Source organism: Labrus bergylta, chromosome 8 (genome assembly GCF_963930695.1).
Source record: "Labrus bergylta chromosome 8, fLabBer1.1, whole genome shotgun sequence".
Classification (NCBI taxonomy): Eukaryota; Metazoa; Chordata; class Actinopteri; order Labriformes; family Labridae; genus Labrus; species Labrus bergylta.
The window spans coordinates 31,706,581-31,725,993 of record NC_089202.1 but is presented as its reverse complement, the minus strand read 5'-3'; the positions used below and the strand labels follow the sequence as shown (position 1 = coordinate 31,725,993).

The following is a 19,413-nucleotide window of genomic DNA, read 5'->3' as shown; positions in this document are numbered from 1 at the left end:
TCCTCCACCTTTTCAAACAGTCCCCCTCCACCTTTTCAAACAGTCCCCTCCTCCACCTTTTCAAACAGTCCTCCTCCACCTTTTCAAACAGTCCCCCTCCTCTACCTTTTCAAACAGTCCTTCTCCACCTTTTCAAACAGTCCTCCTCCACCTTTTCAAACAGTCCCCTCCTCACCTTTTCAAACAGTCCCCTCCTCCACCTTTTCTAACAGTCCTCCTCCACCTTTTCAAACAGTCCCCTCCTCCACCTTTTCTAACAGTCCCCCTCCTCCACCTTTTCAAACAGTCCCCTCCTCCATCTTTTCAAACAGTCCCCTCCTCCACCTTTTCAAACAGTCCCCTCCTCCACCTTTTCTAACAGTCCTCCTCCTCCACCTTTTCAAACAGTCCCCTGTGGTCTAAATGAAACATCTGTGCTGTGCTTTGGTCAAAATATAACATGAATCAAGCACCAGAGGAGGTTTGTGACCCTGTATAAACCAGCTCTCTCAGAACGCTCCGTTTTGGTGTGTGTGTCTCTTTAAATGTAATGACCCCGCCCCCTGAGTTTTCCCCATAGACATCACTCCTCTGTAGAGAGAATAAAAATGGCTGACCTGCTCAAAGGTTTTGTTCCAGGCTGGGGGTGGAGTCCATGGGTGGAGATACCAGGGGAGGAGAATCCCACTGTGACATCACAAGGAGAGTACATTAGAAACAGAGCTTCTCTGTGTTGTAAGACTTATGCAGACCACAAACAAAGGACTGGATGGGTTTATTTCACATGTTGTGGGTCAGTAGACTCTCAGGTTACCAGATATATGTTCAGAAACACTGAAGAAGTAGATTTTTCATAATATGTCCCCTTTAATGGATCACCCTTTCACAATAAAAGACTTGTGTTTTTTTATTAATCAGTAACAGATCTTTAGGGTCAGTTATTATCTTCCTGTGAGACGCAGCAGAGATCCTGTGTTGACTCAGAGAGCGTCACACCTTCGAATAACAAATCCATCACTGATCAGACAAACTTCTGAACTCTGTCTTAAAGCACAAAGACTTTTCTAACGTGTCTGAAAGTTGCTGTTGAAGGAGTTTGTCTGCAGTTATTGATGATTGGAAACACAAAACCATCAAACCTGTTGGGTGTTCTAGCCCTCTGATCTCTGGTCCTTTTTAAACCCAGAGAGAACGAGCACTGTTGAAGTTGCAGGAATACGTTGGCAACTTTTGGAGAAGTGGGCGGAGCTCGAGAGGAGGGTGACGGAGGCCCTTCATCATCGTCTTTTTAAACGCTCTTAAAGGCACAGGCTCCCGAGGGGTCGCCATCACTCTGCGTGTAGAGAAACACGTTTTGATATTAACGTGAGACGGGCCTCGCTCCTCTCTAGCTCCGCCCACTTCTACCAAATGTTGCTAACCTTTTTCTGCAACTCAGGCCGAGTCTGGACGTAGGCGAGTATTTGTTAAAGCAGAGCACGCACACGCTCCGTTCTAAAAAACTTCTCCGCCCACACGTTACGGCTGTCATGAGCACGCCAAGTCAACAACGATGTCCTCGACACGCGGACATTTTCTCGCCACTCCTCTGCAGTGACCATTTCATTTTCAAAGATGTCGCACAAACCTGAAGTCCGACCGGGCCGCGACCAGAACTGCAGACGTTGGGGGCGGGCTTTGTGTGGTGGGAGTGTTGTATGAAGCAGACCTCCGTCGTCCAATCAGGCGCCTCTGCTCGTCATCATAGTGGGAGAGTATCTGTGTGTGTGTGTGAGCTTGTATAAAGTCTAGTTAGCATTGTTAGCACCAGCGCTAGTTTGGTTACGTCTGCCATCGCACTAATCTCATGTAAGCTCTGTGATTGGCTGGTGAACAGTCCAGGGTGTAACCCCGCCTCTCACCCAATCACAGCTGGGACAGCCAAACCTGGAAAAGCAGTATACTGTAGACATTGGACGTATGAATGAAAGACGTGTTGGACTTGTATTTGTGTTGCCATGGCAACAAACATGTCGTGATATCATCTTATTTTTGTCTTTTATCACATCAAAGTTAAACGTTCTGGTATCATGACGTCTCGGAGAACGCACGCCGTGCTTCACTTGAACAGTTCAGATGAATGATACAGATCAGAACTGATGAGATCTTTGGTCCCTGTAAATTCCTTCAGAGTGAGACATCTCGTCCGGTCTCTCCCGTCTGTGCTTGTCTCATTGTCTTGTCGTTGCCGTTTCGAGTTTCCTTCCAGCTCAGATTGTAGAGATTCCTGAGATTCCAGCTGTGGGGAGTTTCTGCTGCTAAAGCCTCACAGCTGGAAACGAACTGCTTCACTTCACACCCTGACAGAAAAAACACGTCTCTGCACCTTTAACTCCGGACACACCTCAGAACATTTAACAGTAAAAGTACTCAAAGCTATATTTTCAAACCTGGGTCCTACTTTAACATATTTACAGTCTAAATGAAAGACGAGAGATCTTTATTAACCACAAACAGATGTCTGAATATTTACACAAAGAAGAACTCTACAATGTTTAGAATTTAGACTGCAGTACTCATTTTAAACACTAGAGGGCAGAGTTACATACTGCTCCTTTAAGAACATAATAAAGGATGTATTGGAATATAAATGTCTCATGTTATAATAAATATATCGCTCTAAAATCAAACTGGATTAAATGACTTTGCTCTGGAGGTAATGTGTCTGATGTTTATTCATTATGAATTATTAATGGTTGATTGTTGATGCTTACGCCTCCTTGTGGTCACTTCATGTCTCAGTTCTCAGATCTAGAGCTGGCCATCAACACGTTGGTCACAGAGTTTCATAAAGCCGCCGACGACGGGCCGACCATGAACACCACACAGTTTCAGACCATGCTCTCCAATCAGATGCCTGCGTTCGCCAAGGTATGCACCGTGACATCACAGCTCCCCATCCAATCACAGCACAGTTATCTCTGGGGCTTGTTCCCTGCATCCCAAACAAAAATATAGTGTGTGTGTGTGTGTGTGTGTGTGTGTGTGTGTGTGTGTGTGTGTGTGTGTGTGTGTCTCTCTGTGTGTGTCTATGTGTGTGTGTGTGTGTGTCTGTGTGTCTCTGTGTGTGTGTATGTGTGTGTGTGTGTGTGTCTCTGTGTGTGTCTCTGTGTGTCTGTGTGTCTCTGTGTGTGTGTATGTGTGTGTGTGTGTGTGTGTGTCTCTGTGTGTGTGTCTCTGTGTGTGTGTCTGTGTGTGTGTGTGTGTGTGTGTGTGTGTGTGTGTGTGTGTGTCTCTGTGTGTGTCTCTGTGTGTGTCTCTGTGTGTGTGTGTGTGTGTGTGTGTGTGTGTGTGTGTGTGTGTGTGTGTGTGTGTGTGTGTGTGTCTCTGTGTGTGTCTCTGTGTGTGTGTGTGTGTGTGTGTGTGTGTGTGTGTGTGTGTGTGTGTCTGTGTGTCTCTGTGTGTGTGTGTGTGTGTGTGTGTGTGTGTGTGTCTCTGTGTGTGTCTCTGTGTGTGTGTCTCGTCTCTGCAGACGGTGGAGGGCGAGGATGCTCTGGCTCAGGTTCTGCAGCAGATGGGCGTCGAGAACGGTCAGGACATCTCCTTCGAGAACGTCTGGACTCTGATCAACAAACAGGCTGTCCAGCTGTTCAGCTCCACGCCCAAAGACAAGAGCATCAAGTGTGGCTGTCTGCTGCAGTGACCTCACCTGGAGACACCTGAGGACACCTGAGGACACCTGGGAACACCTGAAGACACTCGATGACACTCGATGACACCCGACAACACCTGGAGACACCTGAAGATATCTGACAACACCTGACAATACCTGGAGACACCTGACAACACCTGACAATACCTGGAGACACCTGGAGACACCTGACAACACCTGACAATACCTGGAGACACCTGACAACACCTGAAGACACCTGACAACACCTGACAACACCTGAAGACACCTGACAACACCTGACAATACCTGACAATACCTGGAGACACCTGACAACACCTGACAACACCTGAAGACACCTGACAACACCTGACAACACCTGAAGACACCTGACAACACCTGACAACACCTGACAATACCTGGAGACACCTGACAACACCTGAAGACACCTGACAACACCTGACAACACCTGACAATACCTGAAGACACCTGACAACACCTGACAACACCTGACAATACCTGATGACACCTGACAACACCTGAAGACACCTGGAGACACCTGGAGACACCTGACAATACCTGAGACACCTGACAACATTTGGAGACACCTGACAACACCTGACAATACCTGGAGACACCTGACAAAATCTGACAACACCTGACAACACCTGGAGACACCTGGAGACACCTGACCACACCTGGAGACACCTGGAGACACCTGACCACACCTGACAACACCTGACCACACCTGTGAACATCAACGTCAGGTTTAGACTCATGATTTAACTGATTAAAAAATCTTTGTGATAAACGACTGCATGCTTTTATACGAGTTCAACGTGAAACTTTTTTACTCCCTCATGTAACCATGACAACAGATATCTTTGTTTATTGTTTACATTTGATCAGCTGATTAATCCAACTGTTTTGATACTAACGTCTGATTTTATTATTATTATTATTAATGTGTTTCTGATGAGTCGCATTAACACGTTCATGTCGTCTTTGTGAATAAAAAACAAACTCGGCGACAGGACGTCTCCTCGACTCGTTCTTCACTTCCTGCGTTCGCTCGTCCTGCTGCTCGTAGTCCGCTCCTCCATGAGATCCACCATATGACTGAAGTGTAATCAGAAACCCTGCTGGGGAGGGGAGTCGCCCCCTGCTGGACATCAGAAAGAATGCAGGTTTAAGACCCCTCTCTTTTGGCTTCACCTTTCACACCTAGAGGAAACGTCCACTTCTTCTATCCAGTCAGTGACCGCGCCCTAAAGCTCAGCTCACGTGTTCATGAGAATAAAATCAACGTGTCAGAGGCTTAGAGTGATTACAGCATTTTATTGTTTTTGTACTTCACATTTTTCCAGAACAAACTGTTGTGAATCAGCAGAGTTCAAAGGTCAAAGAAGAAGCCGCCACATTGTTGTGTCCGACTGTTGATGATTAAATAAATAGACAAACAGAGAAGAAGAAACACCTGTCTTCAATCAAATTAAGGATTTGATAAATATATAATTTAATAAATTAAAATCCATCCTGATGGTTGCAGATCCATTAAAAGAAAACAATCAGAAAACATGAAATCGGTTTCTTCAAAGTTCGCTGTGACAGACTGCAGTGTCATCTGGGCCACCAGGGGGCGCGCTCTGCTCCTCTCTGTGGAAAACCTTCCCATCAGGCTGCGTCCTCCACCGCAGCTTCACCTCCTCCCTGACTCCTCCCTCCTTCAGCTTCTGCTTCAGCTGAAACACAGAGCACACCTGACATCATCACCAGGAAACAACCAATCACTGTGGTCGATTTGTTTTTATCATCACCAGGAAAACAATTCAATTAAAAAAACTTGATTTGTCCCTGGTGGTCAACACAAAGGCACAAAGAGCAGTACATTTGAACCAAAAATATAAACAACCAATCACTGTGGTCGATTAAAATCATCTTAATCGTGATGATTGTACTGGACAGAATAAAGTCAGATCTGCAGTGAGTCTCGCTGCAGTTCCTCTAACGTCCACTAGATGCTGCTGTGACCAAACTTTAAGAACATGAAGAAGAGGAGTCTGGGATTAGAAATATTTCTTATTAAACTAAAAATATATGAATTTAAAATGTTTGTAATCGCATCTCAGATAATTCAAGATCTTACACAATATCACTCCCCACTATATCCCCAGTATACACACTATATCCCCAGTATACACACTATATCCCCAGTATACACACTATATCCCCAGTATTCTCACTGTACTCCCAGTATTTCAGTATCCCCAGTAGTTCTTCCAGTATTCCCACTATATCCCCAGTATCCCCAGTATTCTCACTATATCCCTAATATAAGGGGTTCAGTGCCTTGCTCAAGGGCACCTCGGCAGTACTCAGGATGTGCCCTTGCACCTCTCCAGCTACCAGGCAGACTTCCATACTTCGGTCTGTGCCGGGACTTGAACCAGTGACCCTCCGGTTCCAAACCCAAGTCCCTACGGACTGAGGTACTGCTGCCCCCAATAATATTCCCAGTATACATACTATATTCCCAGTATCTCCAGTATCCCCAGTATGCCCAGTGACCCTCCTTCTATATGAGGTGACCTGTTGGCTTGCTGACCTGCTGCAGGATGGCGAGCTGGATCTCGGGGTTGTTCAGGTCGGCAGCTTCTGCGCTCAGGCGAAACTTCAGAGAGGTCACGATAGAATGTGTGACGGCTGAGGAGAGAAGAGGAGAGGAGAGGAGAGGAGAGGAAAGGAGAGGGGAGGAGAGGAGAGGAGAGGAGAGGAGAGGTTTGGTTTTCAAAATACCTTTTATTTTACCACTACCAGGAGAAAATTATAACACTGTCACATCATCACTCAGATCAAGAGAAGAAAATAAATAAATAAATAAAAAATAAAACAAAACAAGTGCAACAAAAATCACAACATCAACAAAAACAACATTTACTGCATCAAAAATGAATAATCAGCTCTCCATCCCCACCCACAGAGCACAAAGCTTCTTCCACAGCCCATACACTATTAAAGTCTTGCACATTGTCCATCATTTGATAATAGGCAAATTCTACCTTTAGCCCTTTGAATGTCCTCCACCAGCCCTCTTGGAGGTGTCAAAGCCACAAGTCTGTGTCAGAGAGTCGAGGCAACCAAGTTATTGACCACCAGAACTCTTCCCCTATACGACAACTGGGGTAGCAACCATTTCCATGTAGACAACCGAGCGCACACTTTCTCCCTAACTCCCTCCCAGTTTTTACTTTTAAAGCCCTCGGTACCCAAATAAACCCCCAACACCTTCAACCCCTCCCTCCCCCACTCAAGTCCACCAGGCAGACTGGGCACTGCCTGGTCCCTCCACTCTCCCACCAATAAGGCACCACTTTTTTCCCAGTTCACCCGTGCAGCTGTTGCCCTCTCATACAGGGACAGGGTGTCCCGCAGACAACGAACGTCCCCCTGATTGGAGATGAAGATGTTTACATCATCAGCATAGGCAGAAACTGTAGGGGGACATTCAATGCCACAGGCCGCGGGCAAAGAAAGCCCGCTGAGCCGGCCCCTCAACCTGCACAGCAAGGGCTCAATAGCCAAGCTATACAGCTGGCTGGAGATGGGACAACCTTGTCTGATCCCTCGCCGTACAGGGATTGGCCGACTCAACCCCGCCCCCATCTTCACCAAACACTGTGCATCCTGATACAGCAACCCAACTAATGACACAAAACCATCCCCAAAACCAAAAGACCTCAGTGCAGAAAACAAATACGAGTGATCCACCCTGTCAAACGCCTTCTCTTGATCCAGAGACACAATGCCAACATTTAGATTATAGATTTTACACACATCAGTGACATCTCTGATAAGAAAAACATTATCCATGATTGTCCGGTCTGGAACACAGTAACTCTGGTCTTTATGGACCACACTTCCCAGAACGTCCTTTAGTCTGTTCGATAAAGCTCTGGAGAAGATCTTGTAGTCCGCACAAAGCAAAGCAACCGGCCTCCAGTTTTTTAACAATGCCAGGTCACCTTTCTTGGGGAGCAAGGAAAGAACTGCTTTCTTACAAGAACCAGGAAGAGACCCGGTCCTGCAACACTCCATTAAAACACTATGCAGGTCAGACCCAAGAATATTCCAATAAAAAGTCTGTGGACAACCCATCTATTCCAGGTGCTCTTCCTGTTGCCATCTGAGTGACAGCAGCAGTGAGCTCCTCCAGAGACAGCTCCCCTTCCAGAAGAGACCTCTCCTCCACACTGAGCTGAGGGAGACCCTCCAGGAGCTCCCTGCGACACTCCTGGCTGCAACTCTCTGCTCCAAACAGATCCTCATAGAACTGCATGGCATGACTGCTCATTTCCTTTGGATCAGCTGTTATTCGACCTCCTGGCAGTTTCAGACAAGTCAGCAGCTTTTTTTGAGCCACAGATCTCTCAAGATTGAAAAAGAAAGACGTTGGGGCATCCATGTCTTTGAGTTGAAGGAAACGACTCCGAAGAGCTCCCTTCACCCTCTCCTGCAGGAAAGAGCTCAACTCCATACGTTTCTCCTTCAGCAGGGTACCAGCGGTGGGATCCACACTCCCATTTAACCCCTCCTCAAGGTTCTTAATGTTGTCCTCAAGATTTTTAATGACTGTTTTTAATCTAGCAGAAGAGTGTGACGTGTACTGCTGACAAAAAACACGAATCTGAGCTTTACCAACCTCCCACCAAAGCTTCAAAGAATCAAACTCAACTTTTCTTAATTGCCACTGATCCCAAAAACACCCAAAGTTTTTACAGAAAACATTGTCCAGTAGAAGCTTGTTATTAAAATGCCAGAAGGACTTAGCCCTTTCACCTGGTGAAATAATCAGCTCCACCCTAACAAAATGGTGATCAGTGAAGCCGACAGGCAGAATATTACAATGAATTAATCTGGGGTTGAGAGTTCTGGAGATGTAAACCCTGTCCAGTCTAGCTGCACACACCCTGTTACTGTTAACCCTGACCCATGTATACTGTCTGGATTGTGGATGTTTCACTCTAAATGTGTCCAACAAATCCAGGTGAGAGATGACAGTTTTTAAAGTCTGGGATGAATGTGGATGTGGCTCCTCTCCTATTCTATCCACGGTGAAATCAAGTGTGCAGTTAAAATCACCACCAAGAATGATCTGATCCTGATTATAGATCACTAACTCCTTTTGGAGGCGGGTATAGAAAGCTACCCTTTCAGCTCCATTATTTGGAGCATAAATATTAGTGAAGCAGAAAACAGTGTCCTCTATTTCTGCTCTTACAATTAAAAGCCTTCCCTTTACAATTTCCGCACAAGAGACGATCTTTACATTTGCAGATGCTCTAAACAAAATGGCTACTCCTGCACTAAAGTTGGTGCCATGGCTAAGGTAGTTAGAGCCCTCCCACCATAAACCCCAATCTGTCTCATCTGATGGTGTGGTATGAGTCTCTTGTAAAAACAAGATATCAATGTTTTTCTGAGTTGAGATCTCAGAGATAAGGCCCCTTTTCTGTCTGTCTCTCCCACCATTAATGTTAAGAGATCCTATCTTAAGACTCCTCATAGAAAGATCAGAGAGAAAGAACAGATAAGTAGACACAAACAGGGAACAGTAGAAGAAGAAAAACACCTTGTGATGCATGATCATTTCTTTGTCTTCTTCACACTCTTACGTCCAGCTTTCCTCAGTGCGGTGATGTGCTTTTTAAGACGGAAACGTTTTTTTGCGTCCAGGAGGTCAAAACCAACCTGTCTTTTCAGTATGCTGACTGACTTTATGAACTTTTCAGTATCACTAAAGTAGTCACTTATTTTTACTGATTTGTTGTACGTTTCATCCATAAATTGATTGATTGACTCTAAAGAATAAAGACCAGAGCCACTATTTGGCAAATCAGCAATGGATGCATTGTCTGACTCATAATCTTCATCCATGTCCTCTCCTTCACATGATGCCTGGCTACAACACACTGTCTTACCTTCCTTCAATGAAACATCTACAACTGCAGAACTTTTGGAATCTTCAGTTTTATCATTATCTACAGTCTGTGATTTTTCTGTAACCTGAGAGCTGGTCGAAGCCACTTCTACCTCAGCCACGGCCTCAGCACCAGGCGCAGGCGCGGACGCGGCCTCCGCCCCAGGCGCGGACGCGGACGCGGCCTCCGCCACATGCGCCATACTAACAGAGCTGCCCGCGTCAGCGGCAGCACTAGCCGCCTCCTGCTGTCTGTGCGGACACGCAAAACGTTTGTGTCCCACATCACCACACTCAAAACACTTCAGTTGTCCCGAGCTCGCATACACCATATAAGAAGCGTCACCGTGTTTCACTCTAAAGGAAACCTCCAGAGTCTGTGTGGGCGACTCCAAAAACATGAACACCTGACGCCGCAAAGATTGGACATGTTTCAGTTTGGGATCTTTACACCCTAGACTCACAGTTTTGAAACCACTCGCAAACTTCCCAAACCTGCGGAGTTCGTTCTCTAACAAGTCGTTAGAAATAAACGGCGGAACACCGGATACGGTGATCCGCGTAGAGGGAACCGACAACGGGGAAACTTGTACAAACAAATCCCTAATGAACACACCACTCTCAATCAGCTGATACACAAGAGGCTGACTCTTCAAAAAAACAACCACAGCCTTGTTCATTCGGGATGCATACAAAAGTTTATCATGGCCTACCTGTTCACCTGCAGCTAACAAAACCTCCTCCACGGTGACAGTACCGTTCGGAGGGACTATCCGAACTCCCTGTCGGAGAGTCGGAGGTGGCGTCTCAGCAGACGCCATTCCTCCCTCCAACCCCTCCAACGATCTGTCTTACACAGCCAACAACACTCAATATAAATATGAAAACAATCTGACCTGATCATGCACTTTGAAAACAGTAGAAAGGATAGCAAACAATTCAATCTCCGCGCCACTCGCAACACCACCACCGTCACTCACACTCACACTCACACTCACCGGAAACGGAAACGGAGAGGAGAGGAGAGGAGAGGAGAGGAAGAACTGTTTGTTATTATTATTTTTTATTATTATTTTTTTTATGAATGAAGACACTTTAAGAGAGGACACTTTCATCCAGAATCTGACGAAGACTAAAGATCAGATCAGAGACCTCTGCAGGTCCAGGACTCACCTGAGGAACACAGGAAGCTGTGTTGTTCACTGCAGTCTGCTGTGCTCCATTCACCTGTCGAGGCCTCGACCAGCACACATTTTTTCTTTCGTACAGGCTGGTCTGCCGCCCACCGCCTGTAGGAGGAGCCCTCTGACCACACCTCAAACCCTTCACGCAAACCCATCCATGCATCTGGGAGGGGGGAGACCGTACTAGCAGGAGTTGTGGACCTTGTCCCTCCTTGGGACAATTTGGTCATCATGGTCTCTGTGGTCCCTGTGGTGCCCCCTGTGGTCCCCCCTGTGGTGCCCCCTGTGGTGCCCCCTGTGGTCCCCCCTGTGGTGCCCCCTGTGGTCCCTGTGGTGCCCCCTGTGGCCCCTGTGGTCCCTGTGGTGGTCCCTGTGGTGCCCCCTGTTGTCATTGTGGTGCCCCCTCTGGTCCCTGTGATGGTCCCTGTGGCGCCCCCTCTGGTCCCTGTGGTGGTCCCTGTGGCGCCCCCTCTGGTCCCTGTGGTGGCCCCTGTGCCCCCTGTGGTCCCTGTGGTGCCCCCTGTGGTCCCTGTGGTCTCTGTGGTGGTCCCTGTGGTCTCTGTGGTCCCTGTGGTGGTCCCTGTGGTGGTCCCTGTGGTGGTCCCTGTGGACTCTGTGGTCCCTGTGGTGGTCCCTGTGGTGGTCCCTGTGGTCTCTGTGGTCCCTGTGGTGCCCCCTGTAGGTTGGGTGGTGTTCTGCAGCAGACGGAGGATCTCTTCTGTGTCTTTCTGACTGAGGACGCTGCTCAGGTGTGCGTTCAACGACCTGCAGTGATGCCAAGCGTCCTTCCAAGTCATGAGCGTCTTCACCAGGATGTGTTTCTGTGATTCAGCTGAGAGACAAACAAGAAGCACCATCACAAACATGTTCAGTCTACGTCGGAGCGCCACCTGATGGTCGGTGTTTAGAGGTTTCTTTAGCACCTTAAAACAGTCGTTTCAAAGTCAAATTAAACAAAAACTATCAACAGGAAGAACTGCGTCTCTCTCAAGTCAACAGAGTGCCCCGCTCAGTAGAAAAACGGCTCCTCCTTACTTTAACTCTCTCATCCAGGTCTACACTCTCTCTCAGACAGGCTCTGGAGGACAGGATATTATAAACTTTTACAACACCTGGAGTAAACAACCAAGTGGAAACAGAACAATCTGCTGTCTACGAATTAACCCCAAAGACATAAACTGTGACCCAAACCAGTCTCTGCAAAGTCGTGAAATTGACCATCTGTGGACGTACTGCTGAAGAACTGAACAGAACTTTGTGTGGGTTTTCTTTTTTTTTTTAAAGATTTATTTTGGGCTTTTTGTGCCTTTAATGCAGAGTAAGGGAAGTTTCATATTCATAACAAGAAAACAAACACAGGGGTGCGCTGGTGGTGCAATGGTTAGGGTGCGTCCCATGTGTTGAGACTCTCATCTCGAGCGGTAGGCCCGGGTTCACTTCCACCCATGGCCCCTTTCCACATGTCATTCCCCGCTCTCTCTCTCTGGTTTCAGACTCTATCCACTGTCCTCTCTCTCTCTCTGGTTTCAGACTCTATCCACTGTCCTCTCTCTCTCTCTGGTTTCTGACTCTATCCACTGTCCTCTCTCTCTCTCTGGTTTCTGACTCTATCCACTGTCCTTTCTCTCTCTCTCTGGTTTCTGACTCTATCCACTGTCCTCTCTCCCTCCCAGTTTTTACTTTTAAAGCCCTCGGTACCCAAATAAACCCCCAACACCTTCAACCCCTCCCTCTCCCACTCAAGTCCACCCGGCAGACTGGGCACTGCCTGGTCCCTCCACTCTCCCACCAATAAGGCACCACTTTTTTCCCAGTTCACCCGTGCAGCTGTTGCCCTTTCATACAGGGACAGGGTGTCCCGCAGACACCGAACGTCCCCCTGATTGGAGATGAAGATGTTTACATCATCAGCATAGGCAGAAATTGTAGGGGGACATTCAATGCTACAGGCCGCGGGCAAAGAAAGCCCGCTGAGCCGGTCCCTCAACCTGCACAGCAAGGGCTCAATAGCCAAACTGTACAGCTGGCCGGAGATGGGACAACCTTGTCTGATCCCTCGCCGTACAGGGATTGGCCGACTCAACCCCGCCCCCATCTTCACCAAACACTGTGCATCCTGATACAACAAACCAACTAATGACACAAAACCATCCCCAAAACCAAAAGACCTCAGTGCAGAAAACAAATATGAGTGATCCACCCTGTCAAACGCCTTCTCTTGATCCAGAGACACAATGCCAACATTTAGATTATAGATTTTACACACATCAATGACATCTCTGATAAGAAAAACATTATCCATGATTGTCCGGTCTGGAACACAGTAACTCTGGTCTTTATGGACCACACTTCCCAGAACGTCCTTTAGTCTGTTCGATAAAGCTCTGGAGAAGATCTTGTAGTCCGCACAAAGCAAAGCAACCGGCCTCCAGTTTTTTAACAATGCCAGGTCACCTTTCTTGGGGAGCAAGGAAAGAACTGCTCTCTTACAAGAACCAGGAAGAGACCCGGTCCTGCAACACTCCATTAAAACACTATGCAGGTCAGACCCAAGGATATTCCAGAACCTCTTAAAAAAGTCTGTGGACAACCCATCTATTCCAGGTGCTCTTCCTGTTGCCATCTGAGTGACAGCAGCAGTGAGCTCCTCCAGAGACAGCTCCCCTTCCAGAAGAGACCTCTCCTCCACACTGAGCTGAGGGAGACCCTCCAGGAGCTCCCTGCGACACTCCTGGCTGCAACTCTCTGCTCCAAACAGATCCTCATAGAACTGCATGGCGTGACTGCTCATTTCCTTTGGATCAGCTGTTATTCGACCTCCTGGCAGTTTCAGACAAGTCAGCAGCTTTTTTTGAGCCACAGATCTCTCAAGATTGAAAAAGAAAGACGTTGGGGCATCCATGTCTTTGAGTTGAAGGAAACGACTCCGCACAAGAGCTCCCTTCACCCTCTCCTGCAGGAAAGAGCTCAACTCCATACGTTTCTCCTTCAGCAGGGTACCAGCGGTGGGATCCACACTCCCATTTAACCCCTCCTCAAGGTTCTTAATGTTGTCCTCAAGATTTTTAATGACTGTTTTTAATCTAGCAGAAGAGTGTGACGTGTACTGCTGACAAAAAACACGAATCTGAGCTTTACCAACCTCCCACCAAAGCTTCAAAGAATCAAACTCAACTTTTCTTAATTGCCACTGATCCCAAAAACACCCAAAGTTTTTACAGAAAACATTGTCCAGTAGAAGCTTGTTATTAAAATGCCAGAAGGACTTAGCCCTTTCACCTGGTGAAATAATCAGCTCCACACTAACAAAATGGTGATCAGTGAAGCCGACAGGCAGAATATTACAATGAATTAATCTGGGGTTGAGAGTTCTGGAGATGTAAACCCTGTCCAGTCTAGCTGCACACACCCTGTTACTGTTAACCCTGACCCATGTATACTGTCTGGATTGTGGATGTTTCACTCTAAATGTGTCCAACAAATCCAGGTGAGAGATGACAGTGTTTAAAGTCTGGGATGAATGTGGATGTGGCTCCTCTCCTATTCTATCCACGGTGAAATCAAGTGTGCAGTTAAAATCACCACCAAGAATGATCTGATCCTGATTATAGATCAGTAACTCCTTTTGGAGGCGGGTATAGAAAGCTACCCTTTCAGCTCCATTATTTGGAGCATAAATATTAGTGAAGCAGAAAACAGTGTCCTCTATTTCTGCTCTTACAATTAAAAGCCTTCCCTTTACAATTTCCGCACAAGAGACGATCTTTACATTTGCAGATGCTCTAAACAAAATGGCTACTCCTGCACTAAGGTTGGTGCCATGGCTAAGGTAGTTAGAGCCCTCCCACCATAAACCCCAATCTGTCTCATCTGATGGTGTGGTATGAGTCTCTTGTAAAAACAAGATATCAATGTTTTTCTGAGTTGAGATCTCAGAGATAAGGCCCCTTTTCTGTCTGTCTCTCCCACCATTAATGTTAAGAGATCCTATCTTAAGACTCCTCATAGAAAGATCAGAGAGAAAGAACAGATAAGTAGACACAAACAGGGAGCAGTAGAAGAAGAAAAACACCTTGTGATGCATGATCATTTCTTTGTCTTCTTCACACTCTTACGTCCAACTTTCCTCAGTGCGGTGATGTGCTTTTTAAGACGGAAACGTTTTTTCGCGTCCAGGAGGTCAAACCCAACCTGTCTTTTCAGTATGCTGACTGACTTTATGAACTTTTCAGTATCACTAAAGTAGTCACTTATTTTTACTGATTTGTTGTACGTTTCATTCATAAATTGATTGATTGACTCTAAAGAATAAAGACCAGAGCCACTATTTGGCAAATCAGCAATGGATGCATTGTCTGACTCATAATCTTCATCCATGTCCTCTCCTTCACATGATGCCTGGCTACAACACACTGTCTTACCTTCCTTCAATGAAACATCTACAACTGCAGAACTTGTGGAATCTTCAGTTTTATCATTATCTACAGTCTGTGATTTTTCTGTAGCCTGAGAGCTGGTCGAAGCCACTTCTACCTCAGCCACGGCCTCAGCACAAGGCGCAGGCGCGGACGCGGTCTCCGCCCCGGGCGCGGACGCGGACGCGGTCTCCGCCCCGGGCGCGGACGCGGACGCGGTCTCCGCCCCGGGCGCGGACGCGGCCTCCGCCCCGGGCGCGGGCGCGGACGCGGCCTCCGCCCCGGGCGCGGACGCGGTCTCCGCCCCGGGCGCGGACGCGGACGCGGCCCCGACCACATGCGCCACACTAACAGAGCCGCCCGCGTCAGCGGCAGCACTAGCCGCCTCCTGCTGTCTGTGCGGACACGCAAAACGTTTGTGTCCCACATCACCACACTCAAAACACTTCAGTTGTCCCGAGCTCGCATACAGCATATAAGAAGCGTCACCGTGTTTCACTCTAAAGGAAACCTCCAGAGTCTGTGTGGGCGAATCCAAAAACATGAACACCTGACGCCGCAAAGATTGGACATGTTTCAGTTTGGGATCTTTACACCCTAGACTCACAGTTTTGAAACCACTCGCAAACTTCCCAAACCTGCGGAGTTCGTTCTCTAACAAGTTGTTAGAAATAAACGGCGGAACACCGGATACGGTGATCTGCGTAGAGGGAACCGACAACGGGGAAACTTGTACAAACAAATCCCTAATGAACACACCACTCTCAATCAGCTGATACACAAGAGGCTCACTCTTCAGAAAAACAACCACAGCCTTGTTCATTCGGGATGCATACAAGAGTTTATCATGGCCTACCTGTTCACCTGCAGCTAACAGAACCTCCTCCAAGGTGACAGTACCGTTCGGAGGGACTATCCGAACTCCCTGTCCGAGAGTCGGAGGTGGCGTCTCAGCAGACGCCATTCCTCCCTCCAACCCCTCCAACGATCTGTCTTATACAGCCAACAACACTCAATACAAATATGAAAACAATCTGACCTGATCATGCACTTTGAAAACAGTAGAAAGGATAGCAAACAATTCAATCTCCGTGCCACTCGCAACACCACCACCGTCACTCACACTCACACTCACACTCACCGGAAACCGGAAACCGGAAACGGAAACGGAAACGGAGAGGAGAGGAGAGGAGAGGAGAGAGGAGAGGAGAGGAGAGGAGAGGACCTCAAGTGTGTCTGTAGGTTTCACACACTGACAACATGGAAGGAGAGCATGAGGAGGAGATCTTTAGTTCTGTGTCAGTGCAGAAGAATGAGACTCACCGCTGTAGCAGAGCACCTGATGTCGACTCCTACAGGCTTTGGAACCCCAGCCCTGTGGCGATACGGTCGCACAGACACCATTACCTGGCTCCCCCCGGGCCCACTTCAGCAACCCCTGTTCCTGACCACCCTGAGACCATCTCCAGGTGTACTTCAAACCCATCCAGAACTTTCCTTGATTCAGCAGCGCCTTCACTTCTCGGCCGTCTGTTTCATCCTTGATAATGGCGAAGTCAGCAAACTGCTCCCTGCAGTAACGCTGAGCCGCGGTCCAGGTCTTTGGAGAGAGGACGGGTCGGAAACGTGAGCTGAAGACGGACACACAGCCTGGAGGGACAGAGGACCAATCAGGACAAAGTCTGTGTTTCATCTCTGATTCAAGTTATGAAGACGTCTTCAACAACAAGTTCAGATTGTTCTAGTAAGCGTGGACAGGAAGTCTCTACTTTATAGATCAATCTAGAAACAGACAAAGAGGTGGGGCAGAGGCGGGGCTTAAGCCTCCTTACGGCTGTCAATCAAACCACGCCCATAATTATGCAAATGAAAATGCACCACTTTTAGTAGTTCGTCCCAACAGCATGCAACGAGTGTCAGAGACAAAAACAGATTGACTCTAATCATTTCTGTTTCAGTGTCTGAACGTAGCACCAAGAAGTACGACATGGCGTGCCATTTTTAACCCCGATGGCACGTATTGTCCTCTCTGTCACTCGCATAAACGGACGAGGAACGAGAAAGAAGGCGGCTCTTCAAGGCACTGACACTCTTTCTCCACCCTCAGCAGAGCTCGTTAACTTGTTAGCTTTTAGCTGGTTGTACAAAGTGGAGATAGTGGTTCATAAATAATATCCACATCTATAATTGAAATGTTGACCTTTGACCTGTGTCAACACCGGAGAAAAACTTTATTCAGCTCACTGCACACCGGTCATTGACGAGCCTGAGTGTTGTGCCTGTGCCTGTGCCTGTTCTGTCGGTTAGTTATTTGTTGATAAAGTTTTAGTTTGAATCCCAGTGATGGAGGTGAGTTTACCTGTGAGCAGCAAACAGATCACTCCTCCTCTCCTCATGGTGACAAGCTGCCAACACAAGACAAGATGCATGTTTATTCTTCTTATTTATCCAACAAAACATTTACAAGCAGCTTTAGCACCCAAGCCCTTCCAGAGAGGGGGCGTGGTCAGACACAGCTCATTTACATATTTAAAGGTACAGACACAGAAACAGCCTGTTCTGAGCAGGGCTGAAATAGAGGGGTTTATAGACATGATCAAATACAGGATCAGAGTGGATTTAGAACAAGAAGCTTCACACACATGTTTTGAGGAGCTCTGAGAATTATTTAAACTGAAGAGGAGGAGGATATGTCACCTTTAATTATATATAAAAAGTGCTCAGCCTTGGGTCACTTCCTGTCAGCAGCTGTGTGCTTGTGTTGTTCTTACTCTCTGATGGTCATCGCTTTGGATAAAAGTGTCTGACAAATGAATTAAACTGATTTAACTGGCTAATGTTAGGACCCTTTGTGCTGAGGGAAACAGAGCCCCACCCCCACAGGAACTTCACTTCCTCATTTATCAAAGTCTGCAGCTTCATGTCTGCTCCTCTGTTAACAACAGGAAGTCGACAGACACTGAGGTGTCACATGCCTTATCTCAGGATGCAAAGCAGCTTTTATGTCTCTGTAACAGACCTGTAGTCATGCTCCAGCATTACAAGTGGGACAATACTGTGAAGCTGTTTTCACTCCAGATAATATCTAGATAACATCAGGAGGACTGTAGACACACTAAAGAGAGGAGAAGAACATCCTGGAGAACAGGAAACATGCAGCAGCAGGTTGATTAGAGCACGGAGATGGTAGAGGTGGCGTGCAGACAGTCTATGGTCGCGCAGCGATCACAGGGAATAAAGGTCACCACCCCCTCCCACTGGCCCCTCCCACTGGCTCCAGGTGAATTCTCCTGATTATATCCTGCTGTGTTCTCACATCAGCTCACTCTGACTTTCTGCAGAATAAATACGAGGAGGCTGGAGGAGAAACATTCAGATGTTTGAGTGATCACATGACACTCAGAGTGAAGAGAGAAACATTCAGATGTTTGAGTGATCACATGAAACTCAGAGTGAAGAGAGAAACATTCAGATGTTTGAGTGATCACATGACGCTCAGAGTGAAGAGAGAAACATTCAGATGTTTGAGTGATCACATGACGCTCAGAGTGAAGAGAGAAACATTCAGATGTTTGAGTGATCACATGACGCTCAGAGTGAAGAGAGAAACATTCAGATGTTTGTGTGATCACATGACGCTCAGAGTGAAGAGAGAAACATTCAGATGTTTGAGTGATCACATGACGCTCAGAGTGAAAACACTTCAGGAGTTTTCAGCAGGTGTGAATCACTCTCTGGGTCCGGGTGAGATCACAAAGTCGCCACAGCTAAACCTTTTAAATCTTTTTGAGTGATAATGAACCTTTTGATTGTTGCCTTTTGTGGTGTTATCAAACCAAATAAAATAAAAATACTAATACAAACAAAGAAAACCTGAAACACAGACTCATGCATGCGTATTATATTCAATAATCAACATAATAAAATTATTAATTATTTGGGTCAAATTGTGGAAAAGAGAAACAGAGAAAACCGTCTGCAGGTTTTCAGAGGACAAAAAAAAGCAGCAGGAAAAGTTTGCATAAAAAACAGAGATTTTAATGAAGATTTGATCAAAAAGTGAAAAACATACCAGACAGGTGAACATCGAGCTTCTCACCGCGCTCACCTGTTCACCTGTCTGTCTTATAATCCTCAGAGTCCCGCCCATCGTACAGCTGCACGTCTCACCTGTCCATCACTCATCATCATCATCATCGTTAGTTTAAA

At 47.0% G+C, this 19,413-nt stretch overlaps 2 protein-coding genes across 2 annotated transcripts in view; one reads left to right on the top strand and one right to left on the bottom strand.

The window, feature by feature from the left end:
* The window catches only part of LOC109977355 (S100 calcium binding protein V2), a 7,857-nt gene extending 3,196 nt beyond the window's left edge, over positions 1-4,661 (top strand). The window contains exons 2-3 of the mRNA XM_065958045.1: positions 2,761-2,889; positions 3,491-4,661. Coding sequence (XP_065814117.1) covers positions 2,761-2,889; positions 3,491-3,661 — 300 coding nt within the window. The 3' untranslated portion in view covers positions 3,662-4,661. The remainder of the gene's footprint in view (positions 1-2,760; positions 2,890-3,490) is intronic.
* Positions 4,662-4,952: 291 nt separating this feature from the next.
* Positions 4,953-17,609, bottom strand: LOC136179841 (uncharacterized). Its single transcript, XM_065958044.1, has 5 exons — positions 17,564-17,609; positions 16,528-16,854; positions 10,779-11,621; positions 6,234-6,331; positions 4,953-5,370 (listed from the first exon to the last, which is right to left on the bottom strand). The coding sequence occupies exons 1-5, from the start codon at positions 17,598-17,600 to the stop codon at positions 5,221-5,223; spliced, it is 1,455 nt and encodes a 484-aa protein (XP_065814116.1). The 5' UTR covers positions 17,601-17,609; the 3' UTR covers positions 4,953-5,220.
* Positions 17,610-19,413: the final 1,804 nt, after the last annotated feature.

Coding starts and splice junctions, on each gene's coding strand:
- LOC136179841 (XM_065958044.1), bottom strand. CDS start 17,600: ATGAGGAGAGGAGGAGTGATCTGTTTGCTGCTCACAG. Junction 16,855..17,563: donor GATCTGTTTGCTGCTCACAG/GTAAACTCACCT, acceptor CTGTCCCTCCAG/GCTGTGTGTCCGTCTTCAGC. Junction 5,371..6,233: donor AGCTCGCCATCCTGCAGCAG/GTCAGCAAGCCA, acceptor TCTGTGTTTCAG/CTGAAGCAGAAGCTGAAGGA.